The 20896-nt window shown below is 45.7% G+C and overlaps 1 protein-coding gene across 1 annotated transcript in view; it reads left to right on the top strand.

Moving 5' to 3' along the window:
* ASPDH (aspartate dehydrogenase domain containing) overlaps nt 1-20896 on the top strand; it is a 575720-nt gene that overhangs the window by 536447 nt on the left and 18377 nt on the right. The window contains exon 7 of the mRNA XM_069605013.1: nt 11990-12147. Coding sequence (XP_069461114.1) covers nt 11990-12147 — 158 coding nt within the window. The remainder of the gene's footprint in view (nt 1-11989; nt 12148-20896) is intronic.

The following is a 20896-nucleotide window of genomic DNA, read 5'->3' as shown; positions in this document are numbered from 1 at the left end:
CTGCGATTGGTCATTACATTCCAGCTTATGCAGTGGGTCAAATGTATAGTATTCATGCTGATGCGAGGGACCTTATGTGAAGAGGATGGTTTTCATAGCTTTACGGAAGGCGATGAGGGAGGCCTCACCTCGGATAGTGGGAGGTAGGGCATTCCAGTGTGTGGGTGCAAGATATGGGAAGCTGGAACCACCCGCTCTGGCTCTTTTTACTAGTGGCACATAGAGCATGTTGGTATAGGGTGATCTGGTTGGCCTTGTGGAGGAGACAGGGTGGATCCTTTCCGAGAGGTAAACGGGAGCAGTGATGTGAATGCACTTGTGGGTCAGTGTAAGAGCTTTGAAGACGATTCTTTCCTTGTTAGTCAGCCATATCTCGGATCTTGCCATATTGTGTTAGCCACCAATATCTTGCATCTAGCCAGAGTGTGTTAGTCAGTCATATCTCGGATCTTGCCATATTTTGTTAGCCACCAATATCTTGCATCTTTCCATATTGTGCTAATCAGCCATATCTCCTATCATGCCATATTACGTTAGTCACCAATATCTTGCTTTTTGGTAGATTGTTTTGGTAAACCATAATTTCTAGCTCCTACTGCATTAAATACTGTGCCCTCATTCCTGGCCCTTATCCGTCTGTCCAGGCAACACAAATCTATATCTCACTGCATCTACTGTTTTGCACCAATTCAGGCCTTTCTGCCGCTATCTAGGTGTCCCAAATCTGGGGTTACTGCATTTAATGTTATGCCCCTAGTTTAGGTCCAGGTATCATAACTCTATGCGTTATTGGATTTGTTGTCGTCCACCCATTTTAGGGCCTTCTCCCTATTTTTGTTATTTTATTTAATTTTTTTATATAGCGCACAAACAGCCCCCAGGTATCGCAGCGCTGTTACAGCGGTAAGTAGCCTCCTTAGTTACAGTGCAATCAAAGTACAGTACATACAAAGAGTATTAAGATAATAACGGTAGGTGAATTAGCTACAGTGGTACACAGGAATTAGTTACACTGGTGCATGACATTACATATGAAGTGTAGACAGTTCATTTGGTTACAGGGAACATGAGCATGCAGGAATGAGGCACAAACGCGGGGGTGCAAAGGTTAGTTAAACAGACAGGTTTTGAGTTCTTTGCGGAATGCAGGTTTGAGGGTTCGTTTCTGAGGGTGAGTCACAGGGAATTCCATTGTCTGGCAGCAATGAAAGGGAAGCTAGCACCACCTGCTTTCACTCGTTTGACTCTGGGGATTATGAGTCGGTTGAAATATGGTGTTCTAGTGGGTCTAGAAGAGGCCGTACAAACTACTTTCAAAGAAAGATAGGGAGTGATGTGCAAGTGATGCACTTGTGAGTGAAGGCAAGAGTTTTAAATAGGAAGTGTTCTTTGATGGAGAGCCAGTGGGCTTCACGTCTGGTGGCAAATATGTGTTCTATTTTGGGAATGTTGGGAGCAGCTCAAAGTGCATTGTTTTGGACCATTTAGAGTTTCTTTAGGTTTTGGTATGTAGTGCAAGCAGAGGATGTTGCAGTAATCGGGTCATGAGCCTATTATGGCTCTGGCGATGGAGAGGCAGTTATCAGTGGATAAAAATGGTTTGGCTGCGTTAATCAATTTAGTGTAATAGGCCGCTGAGGAGGCGATGGCGCCGACCTGACATGACATTGAGAGGGTGGCATCAAGGTAGACTCCTAAGGTTTTGACCGAGTGGGAGACGGGGATCTGTATGTTGTCAATTGTGAAGGTGGTGTATTGGCTAGTAAGTTTGTTTAGGGTTTCCTCAGAACCTACTAGGAGGATTTCAGTCTTATTGCTGTTGAGGAAGAGATGGTTGGCTGACATCCAGGCCTGAACAGTGGTATAGGCTGTGTTGAGGGTATTGGCGACAGCATAGAAGTTACCTGAGAGTGGGAGTAGGACATAGGTGTCATCAGCATAATTAGTGTAATCTATGCCAAAGGATTCTAGGATGTCAAATAGAGGTTTAGTGAAAATGTTGTAGAGAGTGGGAGAGATTCAAGATCCCTTAGGGACCCCTCAATGGATGGTGGCAGGAGCTGCACAGGCCTGATCTGAGAACACTCTCATGGCACTTCCTTGCAAGAATGAGGTGATACACACTGTGGCATTGGGTGAGAAGTGGGATGAGGAGGTGAGGTGATGACACAAAATGTTGTGGTTCACTAGGTCAAATGCAGCTGATAAGTCTCGGAGGAGGAGTAGGGCAGGCTAGCTGTATCCTTTATATTATCAAGTTGATTTTTGACATCAAGCAGAGCAGATTCAGTTCTGTGACGAGGGCGAAAGCCACATTACGTAGGCCCAAGATCTGGTTGGTTTCGAGTAAGTGTTGGACCTGAGTGTAGACTGCTTTGTCCAGGATTTTTAAAAGGAAGCAGACTGCAGTTATGGGCCTATATTTGTTGGGGGAGGCCGGGTCAAGTGAATGCTTTTTTGTAAGTGGTCGAACCCAGGCTTCCTTAAGTCTAGGAGGGACCAATCCGGAGGGAAAGGAAGCATTGATGAATGCTGTGAGAAACGGGGAGAGTGTGACAGCACAGTCTTTGATGATCATGGCTGGGTAGCCATCACCTTTTGTCATTTGATGGTTTGATGTGTTTCAGGAGGATGAGGACTTTGAGTTCCATGACCTCTTTGAAAGAGAAGATTGGTAAATCCTGGGTGGGGGCGTTGATGGTGGGTGTAGCTGAAGGTGAGGACAGTACATCCTGGTTGGTTAGGATTCTGCTCTGCAGAAGGTGATGTTTGGATGATGGAACACCACGATTCGTCTTTAGAAATGACCTGCATGGTAGGAGCTGGTGATTATAGTTCCCTGAAGATGGCGAAGATCTCCTTGATTCCAGAATTTGCATTGGTCATCTTAGTGTTGAAGGAGGTGGATTTGGCTGAGATGATTGCTTTTTTGTTTTGGGCAGCTATCTTGTTGAATTCTAGTTTTGTGGATTCAAGTGGGCTAGTTTGCCAGGTGGAGAGGGCGATGCGTTTCAGTAGCTCTGGGGTGAAGCAGGCATTTGCACGTCTGACAGTTTTAGCTTTCCTGGCTGACAGTGGGGCTATGCATTGACTGTATTCTTTACAGCAGGGTTGTATAGATCAGCTAGGACAGTGGGGTATTAATGCAGCAGTCTCTAGATAGGGCAGTAGCCTCTTTTTGGTTAGTTTTCCTGAGCTGCGAGCTGGAGTGGTTGGAAAGTAAGTGGTGAGGGGTTTTTGTTTAGTAGGCATGGGGATGGAAAAGTGGATGACATGGTGATCTGTCCAGGGACAGGGGGCGTTGGAGCAGATAGAGGGGAAGTAGTTGTGGTCAGATATCCAGTCCAGGATGCAGCCTTTAGAATGTGTGGGGTTTCTGATCTATTTTCTGAACCCCAGGGTGTCAAGAGCTTTGGTGAGAGATTTGGCTTGTGAATCCTCCAAGTCATTGAATCCCTGGTTCATGTCTCCTAGTAGAATGGACTTAGAGGACATTTTTATGTTGTCGGATATTAGATGTAGGGGGATCTCATGGAAGTCAGACAAAGGGCCTAGTGGACTATAGACAACATGTATTGTGATGGTGCAGTTAGGGGAGGTGGTATGTTTGAGGGACAAAACATCACTGTTACCTGTGAAGGAGTTTGTGACCTGGCTTAGAAGAAGGGATTAGTTGGCTATGAGTGCCGCTCCACCACCTTTGGTGTGTAGGCGGTCCTGACATTAGATGTTGTAGCCCTGGGGTAGGGCTAAGGAGATGGTAGGGCCAGAGGCTTAATGTAGCCATGTTTTGGAGATGCCTAAAAGGTCCAGGTTGTGTGCAGTGAGCAGGTCGCAGATTTCGAGAGCATCTGCTGGGAGGGAGCGGGCGTTAATGAGGGCACATTGGAGAGAGGCCAGAGGGTTGCTGAGATGCATGGGTGCATCTCAGAATGCTGAGATGCACCCATGCTGAGATGCATGAGATGCATGCTGAGATCCCAAGTAGTAGTGGCAGGTGGGCTGGCTGAGTGAGCTATACTTAGCTTGGATAAAATCTGGGCGAAGGTATTGAAGCTATGGTTTCAGATAACATGTGACAGGTTAGCATCGGCCTTCAAGGGAAATGCACCAAAATGTCACCCTCAGAATACCCACACCACATATATATCTGGGAGGGGTATGGGATATAATAGTAGTATGGGGCGCTGTGGGGGTCTCCACCCACATATGTATGTGTTGTAAAGGGGGATGAAAAAAGAAATACAAATAAAGTCTGACTTTTCAGCCGTCGGAATTCTGGGGGTCGTAGTCATTACATAGATCCACCTTCGAGTGCAGAGGAGTTGCAGGAGTAACATGCAGGAGCGATGGGGTTGCAGTTGGATTAACCAAGGTTGGAGTTGGGTAATTGGAAGTGGGCATGAGGTCAGCGAATACGAGGAGGGTATATCCAAATAGGTGTGTACAGTTGCAGCTGTGCATGGATAGCAGGCAAGAGAGCCAGTCAGGTACGATGGAGGATTGTTGAGTGGTTTTAAGGAGGCTCAGGTGTATTTCTGGTGGTCTGGGGGGGCGTCTGTGGCAGTTGCATCACAGGGTAGTTGGCTAGAGAGGATGCCAAATGAGAATGTTGGGTTGCCTAGGTTCATAAGTGTGGTGTATTCTTTCCTTAGTTTAGGCAGGGAGACAGTTCTTTTTGGGTGTGTGAGGGCGGGCTGAATGGGGCAGAGCAGCGACTCGGGTGGGAGGGAGTGGACTCTCTGTGTGCTGATGTGGGGGAAGTAGGGGTACAGTAAATTGTGGGTGTGTAGTTGGGCAGGTTTTAGGTTTGCTGCTGGGCTAGTGGGGGGCCAGGCTGGCGTGGCTGAGTTTAGATGCTGGGGTATGGGTATGCAGGCCGAGTAGGTGATTTCTTGTGGCCATGCCTCTTGAGTGACAGGGGCGGGGAGTTGGTAAGGTGCTGGCACACAGAAATGTTAGTCTGTGGTTGTACAGCGTCTGTGTAGGGAGGGGGAATACATAGATGGCGGGGTTGGCCTAGGTTCGTGCAACTGAGTAGGTCAAGAGTTGTGTTTGAGGTCAGGTGTGCAAGTAAGTATAGATAGAGGCAGTTTGTGGGGGCAAATCAAGATAAATTGGGTTGAGCACAGCTAGAAGCGATATAGTGGGGCATATCTGAGACTATTGGCAGCAGGTGTCTGCTGTTGGTTAGCTGCGCGTGAGTATGATCAGTATTCACTCATCTAGTGGTGCATGTGAGGCGTCGCACAAAGTGGAGACAAAACACACCTAGAATCCATTTAGGAACACACCTAGAACAATTTATGAACACACCTAGAATCAATTAAAAACACACCTAGAATCAATTTAGGAACACAACTAGAATCAATTAAAAACATGCCTAGAATCAATGTAGGAACACACCTAAAGTCAATTAAAAACACACCTAGAATCAATTAAAAGACACACCTAGAAACAATAAAAAAACACACCTAGAAACAATTTAAAAACACACCTAGAATCAATTAAAACACACATAGAATCAATTAAAAAACACCCCTAGAATCAATTAAAAACACACCTAGAATCAATTATAAAACACACCTAGAAACAATTTAGAAACATACCTAGAATCAGTTTAAGAACACACCTAGAATCAATTAAAAACATTCCTAGAAACAATTTAAAAACACACATGGAATCAATTTAGGAACATAACTAGAATCCAATAGAAAGGTGCTTGTGAGGCATAGGAATGGGTGAGTCAGGGTGCATGTGAGTGTAGGGAAAAAGAGCATATTTATGACAATAACGATTTCCGTGCACAACAGGTTCAATCTGTGGACATAGGCAGAGGCAGTTTGTGGTGGTGCAGTCAACTTCACTTTGTGGGGTGGAGGCATCATGAGATTGCTTGGGTGGTGGGTTTGTTCTCAATGTGTACAGCATAGGGGGTAGGTCATTGGACGAAATGAGGAACCGGGTAGAGATTGGCCAGTGATGTTAGGACGAAAGGCAAAGTCTTGCCATTGTAAGGGGCGTCAGCCTCAGCTTTCGCTGTGGAATAGAAACGGTTCTGCTCGTGGCTCATCCGATCTTGGAACGGCTCAGACAGGAGCCTTAGGAGTGGGGCCTTGGGATATGGGCCGGCTTAGCCTGCAGGTGATGTGATTGTTATAGAAGAAACAGGCCTCGCCCAATCCGGGTGCTGTTTATCCGGGGCCGGTAGCGCTGCAATGAATGCGAATTAGGCGGCCATGTTTAAATTACTCATTGTGTCTGCAAGCTGATGCAAGGCAGCTTTCTGTACGAAGTTCCCATGGGGGACAAACACATGGCACAGCAGCAGTAGGATGTTGTGCAGGAAGCAAAGAATAATGCTGGTTACTTTCCTTTTATAAAAGGAAAGTCGGTGGTGCAGTGATCAACCGTGCTGATGTAGCCTCAGGGGCTTACCTTTGTTGTTAAGGAATCATTACTCGGCGGACTTCTTGTGTGGGAGAGGGAGGCCTCTGGCCGGCCTTTCCCTTTGGTCTCTGTGTCCACGATGTGCTGGGTGTTAGTGAGGAAGGAGTTGGAGTTGGAGTCAGGAGCCAGGAGTGAGGCCTTGGCATGTAGGTTAGATTAGCCTGCTGGCAATGTGATTGGCCTAGAAGAGGGAGGCCTTGCCCAATCTGCATGTTGTTTCTCCGGGGCAGGAAGCGATTCAATGAATGCGAATCAGGGGGCCATCTTTAAATTACTCTCCTACATCTAATTATTGCTGCAAATTCTCCGTCTATCCAGGTATTCCAAATCTAGTTAATACCACAGATACTGCTGCGCCCCCATTGTAAGTCCAAGTATCCCACATCTAGGGGTTACTGGTTTTATTGTTGGGCACCCATCTTGGGCCCTTCTCCCTCTATCCACGTGTCCCAAATCTACGTATTAGTGAAATTACTGTTCTGTTCCCATTTTGGGCCCTTCTCCCTCTATCCAGGTGTCCCAAATGTAGGTATTACTGCAATTACTGTTGTGCTCCCATGTTAGGCCCTTCTTCCTCGATCCACATGTACCCAATCTAGGTGCTACTGCCTTTGCTGTTTTGCCCCCTTCTCCCTCATTTCATTTCAACTAGCCACTGTTGCCTCAACTCTGGGAGTTTTCGCGCACTGATCATACTCTTTCAAACCTAGCCTTTCCATCTACAGTTGCATCTCTTACATAGCCACCCCTAGTGCCTCCACCTGCCCACCGCTAGCCACACCCTTACACAACCATGGCGATCAGCACACCCTTAAGCCAGATATATGTACCATCTAGATCCCCTCTGTGAGGAATTCAACGGTCTGCACGGGGAGTGTGCGCTCAACTGGCTTTTTTAAAATGTTATAAAGAAATTCAATGATGAGACATAAACCTCCAGAAAATGTGTGGGGCTAATCCGCACAAATTGTCCTATGCTCGAAGCACAAAAAACACATAGTCACCTGTACGCTGGATGGATACAAACTACAGGCGTAGTCCTCCTCTGATGCTCGGTTGGAAAGTGACACCACGGATATATCAAAGCATCTCCGGAAGGGGCAAGGGAAAATCTTCCTCCTGCCATGGCCAGCTTCATTAACTGACAAATGCTTCATGGATCTGCCCTATCCGTTGTCTGCCCTGCGGGTGACAGCGCATATTGATGAAAGTTAATTGAATCAGGCCTGCAAGAGGAAACCCAACACCTTTTGATATGCATGTGTGTCAACCTGAAATCAGTTCCCATCCCTTAGCATGAAAGGCATTGAACTGTTATGTCTGAGACAACTTTTTACAGTATGCAACCCCTGCAGGGGACCCCCATTTCATAGGGTAGATGTATATAATTTGATGGAGACAGAACGTCTGTTCTCGCCACAACTTCAAGGGAGACTTGTGCTTTGATCAGGAACCACAGGCTCAATTAACAAGAGAGACCCTATGATCCACAACAGACTGGAAGTTGGGTGGAACCTAGCAGTACACGTTTTCACCCCTTTACCTTTCTAGTTGCAAAGCACTCTGGCTATGACCTCAGGCATAACAAAAGATCATTTGTGGGGAGCCAGGATTGGTTCATTAACTTTGGCTTAGCCTGCACCAATCACTTGGGCCCATGTGGCTTTAAAAGAGGGCAGAGCCCCTCTCCTGGGAGAACATTTGAAGACTTTGCAAGGTGTAGCAAGAATAACTCATTGGCACCCTGGCTGAAGGTACAGTCTGCCTTACATCTTCAACCAGTGAAGGAAGGCCAGGAATTCTAAGAGGGTAGCACGATCCCTCGCCTAAACATCTTCCAGGGAAACAAGGGAAATAATGAATCCAGAGGACCCTCCAAACAGCTCCAGAACTGGTACCCAACCAGCGCACAGCATGCCATGCTAGGCTCTGCAAGCAAGCTTCTGAGGTGGGAAGGGTCATAGAGTTTCTCAACCAAACAAAGGACAAGGCCATTGACTGCAACACTCTCCTCAGCTTCGGGCCATCCACCTTAATGGAAGACACAAGCCAAGCAAAGAAGCTAGGAGAAGTTCACCAACAAGCATCAAGCGGCGTTCACTTTTAAGTACATTTTTGAGGCAGTCGAGCCCCTCGAGCTGCAACCGACTGAACCACTGACTATTGTCACGCCACAGTCACTCATGCCATCCGAGATGGCTCGACCAGTACTTCAGACCCGCCAAACCAGCATTGAGATGATTCCTGTTCCTGAGCCTCTGTGCACGCCATCCTGCAGCTGTCCGTCCAGCCTCACTCACTGAACTGCCTGACGTTTGATACCTATAGCTGTCTCCCGTCTTGAACTCTGTTGCAGGAGCTGAAAAGTGCCCTGAAACCGACTCAACGCTGTCGAACACCAAGAACATCTACAAGCACAAGGTACATAGAGGTTGGGTCTGTCCCCCTGGTCCTTCTCTGAAGGCCCAAAGTGACATTTTATGACTCGTTGCCCTCTTTGTGCTGAAATTAACCATCCTTGAACTATTGAGATTAATTATTTTAGCAACTGCCCTCCTGTCAGTATCCAGAGTGCATCCCTTTTCCTTCTTGAAATGTTCTGTCCTCTGCATGGGTTGTTTTTTGTAGTGTGTAAGAACTGTCTGTTGAATAATAATAAAGTATATATTTTTATACAACCTTGACTTGACAGTCCTTTTCATCATTGAGTAATAATTGTATTTTCGCTGTGTTTCAACTAACCAATAATCCATGGCCTTGCAGAGATTAGCTTGCCATCCGTCCACGTTACCAAAATTGGACAAGGAGGTTTATAATTGACTTGTGTTTCCAATCTGTTTGGATCCCTTCTGGTGTGCTGGAGGTGTGGGGCTGATCAATGGTTTATAAACCACTAATAGCACTTATGAACTTGATCACTGCCCCGCAGATATGCACTACGCTATAAACCCATGAAATGCCCTGGCTTGCTAATCCTACACATCCGGTATACCATGTGGGGAATTATATAGCAAGGAGCGTTCTAGCACTTACCCTTGGCTAATCCCAACTATCAGGGAATGTCCTAATATAACTACCTAACAGGAATTCTACTTGTCGGTCAAAATTTTTATTTTCACAACAACAAATAAGAACAAAACATTTCCTTATCTATTAACCACAAGCATAGTCAACCAAAGCAAACCACATTAAACAGTTCATCATAAACTAAGTCCAAATATCAAATGTAAGAGAAAGAAAAGAGGTGTATGAAACGGAGAGAAGAAGAAGAAAAGGAAAAAAGGAAAAAGAAAGAAAACATTGAAACCAAAGACCGAAAATTACATATGCAGCAAACAATGCAATAAATGGAAGGTAATTACAAAATCGTTTAAAAAAATTACAGGTAAGTAATCATAAAACCAATATTCAAAGTTAGGGATGTATCGCTACAGAATAAAAGTTCACATTCAGCAATAGACCTCAAGAAAACAGCTCCAAATTTCCCAAAATTTGTCAATTTCATCTGTATTCTTGTAAATAGCTATTATCTTTGGCAGAACGGCCGACCGTGGACATCGCTAGCACCTGTAGAGTAGTAACATTTGTTTTGGGACAGATCTGCCTGTCACCAACCGCGAAAACAATCAGACCCATCAAGAAACAAGGAGATACCACGCCCTTGACAGGCACTGGAAGCTGAACATGAACAAGGCCCCCCATGGAAAACACACAGACATACACACCACTATGCTAACTCTTGCCTCTGCAGCAATAAAAAAAAGAATAGAATGCAGCTACACCCCTTGAATAATTCGGCCTAGCTGCACACATATTTACACACATCCACGTTCCCCTCAACAGTCTTTAGAACACAGCTAATACCCCTCGAAATCGGCCGGGCTGCATACATAACGTCACCTTCAAGCACCTGCACTGCCAGAATGCAAATAGCATAGTCCATTAGTCTTGCTGCACACATTCTACTGATCTGCCACAACCATTGCATCACAGCTAGCACTTGTATGCAGCTAAACAACACCTTTTGCAAACTGGCTGCACACATTCCGAGTTCACCCGTTCTACTACACTGCTACACTAGACTACTCTCTCTTCTGACCTGGACTGCAGTCCCTGACAGCGTTCAACCCACAGCGCTTTGGTATCATATAAATGGTAAAAGGCGCTATACAAATGCCAAATAACATAACATATCAAAATGCTGCAACCAAAGTGGTAACTTCCAAACAGTCCACACTGTGATAACCCTTCATTGGGACTCTGTGAGGGTAAACAAACATTCAAGATCCTATATACCCCTTAACTCTACAAGGCTGCCTCAAAGCACTGAATAGCTCACACACACAATGATGAAAACAATGACATACATCAGATAAAAAGGATTCTACGCTTTTTGATACTTCCTCTGCTCATCCAATTAAAATCGAATCCGCACCCCCAGAATACATTGTATCACATACGGCTGACGCCATAGATGAAGGCCCAAGAATTTGGAATGCTCCATGTAGACCTTTGCTACAACACATATCATTTGAGCTTACGGAATAAATGTAAATTAATTCCTATACAGAATCTGCCCGACCGCCTCTTCAATCCGGAACTTCCTAAAGGGGGTTACGTTCGTTACGTGACTCTATAAATCGTCTTCATTCCTCACTTATTTGTCTAATCATGTTCTGTAATGTGTGTAAATCATGTTCTGCATTATATTAGAAAAGAATATTCCATCTTTTCCATACAAAAAAGTAAAAGATGTGCCTCGAATATGGGGGCCTCCTGTCTTAGGTATGTTCAAGTGGTAAGAATAAGTGAGTCTTTGCCCTGTGCCCCTTCTGTTGGGTGAGAGTATACGCCAATGTTCACCCTTGTGCTGTGTAGCTTTCTGTGCCAGGTCCATATTTGTGACGCACAGGCCCTGTCCTGGATTTGTCCTGGTGGGTTGTGGGCCAATGTCCTGGATCACTCATTTTGCAATGAAGATAACCCCATCTAGTGTTGCTCTATCTTTGTTAAATCAGAACCATTTTATGACGTGAGTGATTATTGAGCACAGATCTCTTTCCTGGGATCATCATTGTAGGGCCCCACCCTGGGTCTGTCCTATGTACATTCTTGTGAGGTATCTTGGGTCTATCCTTGTGGAGTCAAGGCCACTGTCATGGGTCAGAATATATGGGTGAGGTCTGCTGTCCTTGACCCTTTCAATTCACATGTGTTGCTGATGTTGGGTGAGGACCTGCATCATGTGTTAAGCCTTTAGGGGTGAACCTATCTGTGCTGGGTCTGTCTTTGATGACTGTCTCTATAAATATGCTGAGGCCTTTTGCCAACCTGTAGAGTTCAATGAAGGTTTATTTTTTGATCAATGCAAATGATTCTTGTTTACTGAGCTTTAATTCGCCATTGGCCTTTCTGGATACTATAGAGAAGCATTTAACTGCTAGGGAATTGCAATTCTCAACTGAAGTAAAATTAAATAATTAGTGGTGCAAGAGGAATACAGGTACATTTCACTTACCAAAGCACTGCTCTGTTTCAGACTCCCAGACTGGCACGTTGTGGAAATTGAAGTGGTCGGACCTGTGGACATAGAGAGTGGACACACATTCAGTGTGAAAACCAGCCGGAGGAATCCTGCCATGCCTAGTGCTGTGACGGGCACTGCCACATTCTCCTCTTTCTGGAGCAGTCTCTTAGGTATTAGTTTCTGCGCTCCATGTTGTGAATGTGATACTGCATACTCTGTGGCCTGCAGTGTTACTGCACACAACACATATTTGAGAATCATACCACACGCATACACCATTACTCAGTGTGGCATGTAACCTATTTTTTAAGGTGTCTCACACACCGCCCCATACATCCACACAGACACACACACACACACACATTTCAGAAGGTGTCACACATCATGCCTTAGGTGATCACAAACAGTCATTGTGGAAGATAGCATGCACACTCAATTCCTATTTTGAGGGTGTATCACTAAATCGTATTCCTCGCGGTGTCTGTGTGGATGTTGCACCCAATTCAAAAAGCAGTATTCTAGAAGTAGCATTATGCCAGCAGCAACTGGGAGCAGTTTTGCATGAGTAACATATGGAAGTGCTAGCCATGTCTCTCAAGAAGCTGGAAAGTAAAATCAATTCAAATTACAACCCAATTTAGTATTAAACCGAAACAAGGGATGGACACAACTAGATTTTTCAAAAGTGCAGAAAGCACTTGTGAAGTAGTAGGCTGGTCAGTGAAAAGGACTTTTTCTTGGGAAAAAAGAAGGAACATTTTAAATCAGAAAGGTCTTCTACAAATTGATGATCAATAGATGCGAAGTCGCTAGGTCCAGCCACTTTTTAAAATTATTTTGTTACTTGTGTTATGGTTACAGTTAAACCTTTCACAATCATCCTACAAATGACAAATTAGTTAAAAATACAAAACATTAAAAAGATACTATGGCTGATAAAAATAGAAATGTAAGCTATTACAAATTAATGTTTATGTTAACGTATGTTAAAGGTTACTTTTACCGCACACTATCACCACCGGAGTGGTCAATATACATAAAGATACATTTCTTTAAAACAACTTTATAATTCTAAGATGTCTTTCAAAAATGGCAGCACAGCAATGATAGGGAACACAATTCTCCATTAACAATGATCTACCCAATTTCATCCTTTGATATCTGACTAAAGCGCATCGAAAATGTTTAGTAGTAGATTGCACGCTTATCTTGTAGAGAGTGCCAGATCATTATCCAGTGTTCTAAGTCGTCCAACTGTGCAGAATCTCCACAAAATCTACACTTGTTCTCACATCTGGGGACTTATTTCATATGCAACTTCTATCCAGTGTGGGAAGGAGATTCATGCTTAGTCTTAGACATGTCATTCTTCAGCCTCTATTTGGAGATTTTCTAAGATAAGGGGGTACATTGCCCAAAGCTTTCTCTCCAACACAGGTAAAATGGAACAATTTGTATTTAGAATTCTCCTCTCTAGTATTGACCCAATCCTCTCTAGTCCGAGTTTGGATTTACTTTCATGGGGAAGTCGGCCAAATCGTGCTCACTGGTGTCTAGCCCACTTAATATAGATGAGACTTTGTTCAACCAATTGATAAACACAGCACAAGTTTGTTGTTCTTTTAACTCAAATAATATGGTAAAGAAAGAGGGAGGAAGAGGGTTAGCCGCCTTGTGGAAAAAAGTAGTGTTTTCCAATCTACGTAAGCATTTAAGCACTTCAGGCCAAGTACATAGGAAAAGGCTTGCATCGGCACTCCCTTAGGCATGGTTAGTGTGCGTTTCCATATTTTGCCTTCAGCAAATTAATTTCGACTAGTCTAAATTTGGCTCCAAAGGTTAAAGATGGAATAGTTGTACCCTGTAAAAGCAGACCAAAGGCAACATTGAGAAATTCCCATATTATTTAAAGTTGACTTTTATCATTTGGGAGCAAATAATTAGAGCTTTAGTGTGCAGACATTTCTGTGCCAACCTTAAGTTGACATTGTGTGCAACAGTCACCCCCAAGTACTTCCAATTTTCAACCACTTTGAGGGGTACATTGTTAATATGCGAGTTGAAGCTGGAATTTTTGAATGTATTATTCCCTGTATTAAACATCATTATTTTAGTTGTGAATGAGTTTATAATTAGATCATTATCGAATATAATATTATTAAGGCTGTTAGGGTGTTTTGTAGCCCTATAGGGGTTTTTATCTAATATACCCACATCGTCCGCATAGACCAAATGGTGGTTAGGAAAAGGACCCAGTGTTGGGGGCAGGGACTGAATACACTTAAAGCCCTTCTCAAGGCGACTATGTAGTGATTGATAACGGTTGGTGGCAGAGTGTTCTGACTTGAGTGTCGTGTAGACCGTTGAAACCTCCGTCCTCAAGTGACGCACAGGGGGACTAAAAGAAACCCGCTGTGCGACCTTTGGGGCCACAGGTGGGAGATGTTACTTCCCGGATCCACGGAACCTCTGGAACACCAATGCTGCTGTCAAAAAGAACGAGGTTAAGCACAAGGCAATTACAGTATACAATCACAATAACCAAAGGATCTGAATAGCCTTACCTATCAGGTGTTTGGAAAACCCAGGAAACCTAGGAGGGAGGTTCGAGACTCAGATGAGGCGGTCCCTAGAGCATGAGGACCGCAGACAAGTGTGGATGCTGGATAAACCACCTGTAGGACTGAAGGCGTGACTTGAATCCCAAAAAGGGAAATGGCATAAAAGTTCAACAAGGTACCAGGGGATGATCCAAAGGCAAGTCAGGGTCGTGTCCGAAATCTAGCAACAGGTAAACAGTTCCAAGCAAAGGTACAAAGGGGTAATCCGAAGGAGTCCAAGAGAGAGTTCCAAGATCAAGGTAAACCAGGAAAGCAAACCAAAACGTAACGCCAAACAGGGTCTGAAGACAGCTGAGAAGCAATGAGTGTTCCGTCTCTCAAGCCTTATATACTGAGCGTTTTGGGGTCATGTGACGTCCACCAAGGTCACGTGAGGAACGCCAATCTGGATCACGTGAGCAAGTGACCGATCGGCGTGGAGATGTAATGCCGCCTCTTCTGCTGTATGTTCTCCATGGCAACTGCCAGTGCAGGAAGGGTTGCAATCGAGCCCGTAAATCATACCTGGTACGGAGCTTTCGGTCCTTTGGGAAAACCGAATCACACGAGCCTCGAACCCTGGAGGGAGGTGTTGGGGAAATGTGAGCAGTATTCTGGTGTGCAGTGGATTGGTGTGCAGAGGATCGCCTAACATAGCCCCCCCCAACAGCCCACGACCCCGAGGGCAGGACGAGTGATCCCTATGGAAGCGAGCCACCAACCGAGGAGCGTCAAGATCCAAAGCGGAAACCCAAGAGCGCTCCTCCGGTCCATAACCCTTCCAATCCACTAAATACTGGAGCCTACCCCTAAACCAACGGGAACCCAAAATGGCCAAAACTTCAAAAACATCAGGAGAGGCCAGGGACACCGGAGCAACAGGGGCCCGGAGGCGGGAAGAATCAGGACAAGGCTTGAGGAGAGAGACATGAAATACAGGATGGATACACCAAGAACTTGGGAGAACTAGACGAAAAGCCACTGGATTCACAACCTGAGAGATCACATACGGGCCAACGAAACGAGGTAGAAGTTTCCGGCAACCCACTAGGCGAAGGTGACGTGAAGACAACCACACCCTAGAACCCACCACCAGGGGAGGAGCAGCTAGGCGCTTGCCGTCAATACGAGCCTTCATAGAAGCCTTTGCTTCAGTAAGATGGACCACAGTACTAGCATGAACAGCAGACAGATCCCAAAGACAAGCCGTGGCCGCAGGATTCGAAGAAACAGATGCATCAGGGACAGGCAAGACCTTGGGGTGTTGGCTGTAGAGGGCGTAGAAAGGAGAAAAACCTGTAGCAGAATGAGCCGCGTTATTGTATGCGAACTCAGCAAGCCGTAAAGCGCTCAACCAGGAGGTCTCTTGCTGTAATATAAGACACCGAAGATACTGCTCCATAGATTGATTCGTTCTTTCGGTCTGCCCATCAGTCTCAGGATGATAGGCCGAAGAATACCTGGTATCGATGCCAAGTAATTTAGTCAATGACCTCCAAAAACGAGAGGTGAATTGAGACCCTCGATCGGATACAATGACCGAAGGGAGTCCAAATAACACGAACACATGTTCAAAAAAGAAGTCTGCCAAGACTGGGGCTGAAGGAATACCCTTACAAGGAACAAAACGAGCCATTTTTGTGAACGTGTCCACCACCACCCAGATGGTGTCAAAACCTCGTACCTTGGGGAGATCGGTTATGAAATCCATTGTCAGTGTATGCCAAGGTCTTGGAGGTAACGGAAGCGGAAGCAGCAGCCCAACCGGTCGTCCTCTTCGATGTTTAGCCTGAGCACAAACAGCGCATGAATTGACATAGCATTCCACATTGCGCTTCATAGAGGGCCACCAACACCAGCACTTTAGGAGATCCAAAGTGCGCTCTTGACCGGGATGGGCAGTGAAGGGAGCCTCATGAGACCACTCAAGGGCCAAGATACGAGTGTCAGGTGTGGGAAGAAACAGACGTTCATGCACGAAAGGCAAACCCTCAGAATAAACGGGGTCCCAATCCCGCAGTTGGTCGGAATGATTGCTAGTCCAAGCTCATACAGAATCTAACAATGACAAACAGGGAGTGCAGAGACAAATCACATGACTCTTTCCGAGAACAGTGTCAGGGAAGGTTGGCAACTCGACCCCACCCAGGGAACGTGACAAGGCGTCCGCTTTTCCATGTGAGTTTCCAGGATGATGCATAATATGGAAATCAAAAGTGGAAAAGAAAAGATGCCACCGGACCAGTCTGCTATTGATGCACTTCAATGAGGCCAGATCCTGTAGATTTCAATGATCTGAGTATACAGTGATTGGATGCTTAGCCCCCAGAAGATGATGGCGCCAGACACGAAAGGCGTCCATGACAGCCAGGAGTTCCTTCTCCGTTACGGTATAATGGGTCTCAGTATTGGAGAACTTACGGGAGTGATATGCCACCGGGTATAACTTGCCTGTTGTAGGACATGTCTGAGGCAATACCGCACCAAGAGCAAAAGAAGAAGCATCCGCCTCAACTATGAATGGAAGATCGGGATTGGGATGCTGGAGCACCGGTGCGGTAGTGAAAGCGGTTTTCAAAAGCCTCAAAAGATTCCTGATGTTCCCTCTGCCATTGATAGGGTACCTGAGGGCTGGTCAGGGCCGTGAGTGGGGCAACAATAGTGGAAAAGGAGGAAATAAAACGTCTATAAAAGTTGGCAAAGCCCAAAAAGGCCTGCAATGACTTGAGTGTTTGAGGAACTGGCCAATCTAGGACTGCTTTAACCTTGGATTCGTTCATGGATAATGCCCCAGGGGTAATGTGGAAGCCCAGAAACTCAACAGATGTTTTATGGAACTGAAATTTCTCGGGTTTGGCAAATAGGGAATGTTCCCTCAGACGGGATAATACTTCCCGGACATGCTTTACATGGTCATCAAGATTCCGTGAAAAGATCAAGATGTCGTCCAAATAAACAACCATGTATACGTCCAGAATGTCCCTGAATATGTCATTCATAAAACGCTGGAATGTTGCCGGGGCGTTGCATAGACCGAAGGGCATGACTAGATATTCATACAAGCCGTAACGGGTACAAAAGGCAGTTTTCCACTCATCGCCTTCGCGAACGCGCACTAGATTGTATGCGCCACGAAGATCCAGCTTGGTGAAAACAGAAGCATGGGATAAGTGATCCAGAAGAGGTGTGATTAACGGAATTGGATATCTATCCTTTTTCGTGATAGCGTTAAGACGCCGATAATCCACACAAGGACGTAAGTCCCCCTCTTTCTTAGGTACAAAAAATATAGGACTTGCAGCTGGTGAAGTAGAGGGGCGGATATGTCCTAATCGTAGGGTGTTCTGTACATACTGTTTCAATGCTTGTTCTTCCGAGGGAGACAAGGAATAAATCCTGCCCGAAGGAATGGTGGAATTAGGGATTAATTCAATTGGGGAGCCATATGGTCTGTGTGGAGGAAGTACCTCGGAAGAACCGCAATCGAAAACTGATTCGAATGCTTTATACTCAGATGGAATCCCTGACACCACCCCCCCAACGGTATGGGAATTCACAACCTCTGATCCATCATCATTCAACGTGAGTTGAGCTAGGGCTCCCAAGACCTGAGAAGGAGTATCGGTTGCTTGATGGGTTGGGAGACAATACTTCTGACAAATCTCAGACTCGAAGAGCACCGTGCCTGATTGCCAATTAATCAGAGGATTGTGTTCACGTAACCATGGTACTCCTAATATGATACCGAATTGAGGTGTGGTAATCAAATCAAAACTTAACGTCTCAGTGTGAATGTCTTGTATGGTCAACAATAGAGGTGCAGTTTGGTGTCTAACAGGACCAGAGACTAGTGCAGTGCCATCAACGGCCTGAACAGGTTCAGGTCGGGTTTTTACCACTAAAGGTAGATTGAGGGAATGGGCTAACGCAATGTCTATGTAGTTCCCAGTGGCACCTGAGTCAATGATGATCCTGACTGCATGAGAAATACCTGTAGAGGGACAAAGAGTGGCCTGTACAAAGATGGGCTGGACACGAGCAAAGGCAAGAGGGGTACCCGGAGATGAAGACTGAACACTTGACCTGGTCTCCGGATCTAAGGTCGAGTTGTCCGAAAAACCTGACTCTTCCTGGGACGTCGAGGACATTCCTTCACATAATGTCCCGTGGTGCCACAATAAAAGCATGCATTATCCACTCTTCTACGTTCTCTCTCAGATGTTGTAATAGGGCTACATAAACCTCCTACTTGCATAGGTTCTTCAGTACTGGAAGCAGGGATACTGACAACTGTAGGGTGGGAAGAAACCCCCAACTCAGCTCTGCACTCTGATCGCCGTGCATCCACAAGCAGGGCAAGATCCACTAGTTCCTGATACTGTGTGGGCATGGAAGGAATCACTGCTAAGGCATCTTTCATTGCGTTATTCAACCCCCTATAAAATATAACTGCCCGCTTGCTTTCTGGCCATGATGTCTCGGCAACCAATTGATTGAACTGGGTGATGTAATCTATCAAAGTCCCACTGCCCTGGGTTAGTTCTAACAACTCCAAATCCCTAGATTTTTCCTTGTGTCTGGTATCAAAGACTCGAGACATTTCTAGAACCAACAAATCAAAATCATAAAGAACCGGACTATTGTTCTCCAATAAAGGGTTAGCCGAAGTGGCAGCTGTCCCGGCCAGATGGGAAAGGGCAAAAGCGGCTTTGGCGGTGGTATTAGGAAATGCCAGAGGTCTGCACAAGAAATGTAATTTGCACTGATTGATGAAAGTCCTGAACTTCTTGGGATCACCTTGATAACGTTCAGGAGCAGCCAAAGGGGAAGGAGTTGGGAGGACCACCGGAGCTGGAGTTGGGGTACTTGCCAACGGAGGCGGTGTGGTTGAAGTGCTAGCATCCCCGAATTCAGGGTCTGCAGGGAGAGAATGCTGAACACTCTGTATAGAATCTAACCTCTGGTGAATCACCGTATTAGCGGCGGCCATATCTGCCCTTAATACTGTAATCGCCTGCACTAAAGCAGCTATGGGTTCTTCCGTGGACCCCTGCATTGTCTAACACAACTATATGGCTTCTCAGTCTGTTCTGACTTAAGTGTCGTGTAGACCGTTGAAACCTCCGTCCTCAAGTGATGCACAGGGGGACTAAAAGAAACCCGCTGTGCGACCTTTGGGGCCACAGGTGGGAGATGTTACTTCCCGGATCCACGGAACCTCTGGAACACCAATGCTGCTGTCAAAAAGAACGAGGTTAAGTACAAGGCAATTACAGTATACAATCACAATAACCAAAGGATCTGAATAGCCTTACCTATCAGGTGTTTGGAAAACCCAGGAAACCTAGGAGGGGGGTTCGAGACTCAGATGAGGCGGTCCCTAGAGCATGAGGACAGCAGACAAGTGTGGATGCAGGATAAACCACCTGTAGGACTGAAGGCGTGACTTGAATCCCAAAAAGGGAAATGGCGTAAAAGCTCAACAAGGTACCAAGGGATGATCCAAAGGCAAGTCAGGGTCGTGTCAGAAATCCAGCAACAGGTTAACAGTTCCAAGCAAAGGTACAAAGGGGTAATCCGAAGGAGTCCAAGAGAGAGTTCCAAGATCAAGGTAAACCAGGAAAGCAAACCAAAACGTAACGCCAAACAGGGTCTGAAGACAGCTGAGAAGCAATGAGTGTTCCGTCTCTCAAGCCTTATATACTGAGCGTTTCGGGGTCATGTGACGTCCACCAAGGTCACGTGAGGAACGCCAAACTGGATCACGTGAGCAAGTGACCGATCGGCGTGGAGATGTAACGCCGCCTCTTCTGCTGTATGTTCTCCATGGCAACTGCCAGTGCAGGAAGGGTTGCAATCGAGCCCGTAAATCATATCTGGTACGGAGCTTTCGGTCCTTTGGGAAAACCGAATCACATGAGCCTCGAACCCTGGAGGGAGGTGTTGGGGAAATGTGAGCGGTATTCTGGTGTGCAGTGGATTGGTGTGCAGAGGATCGCCTAACACAGAGCACTGGTTCTAATGGGATCCGACAGAGCCCCGAATGAGATACTGGCGGCAAATCCCCATGAAATTATCATCAAAGCATGTCTAAAATGTCTCATACTGGGATTTTGCTCTGGAGAGACGATTTCGATTCAGATTCTTGGGATTAAAAGGCACACACTTGTTATACTATGCCAGCAACTCTTATAAAACACATCTCCACTGCAGTTATTTTTCTGCTGTTAATGAAAAGCAAATACTCATAAATCTTGAAAAAATGTTCTGATCAGGAAAGTCCAATTGAATAGAATTTGCATATTTCACTTTCAGATAG

Source organism: Ambystoma mexicanum, chromosome 1p (genome assembly GCF_040938575.1).
Source record: "Ambystoma mexicanum isolate Mex_15411 chromosome 1p, UKY_AmexF1_1, whole genome shotgun sequence".
Classification (NCBI taxonomy): Eukaryota; Metazoa; Chordata; class Amphibia; order Caudata; family Ambystomatidae; genus Ambystoma; species Ambystoma mexicanum.
The sequence above is the reverse complement of the archived record's forward strand: the minus strand, read 5'-3'. Positions and strand labels throughout refer to the sequence as shown.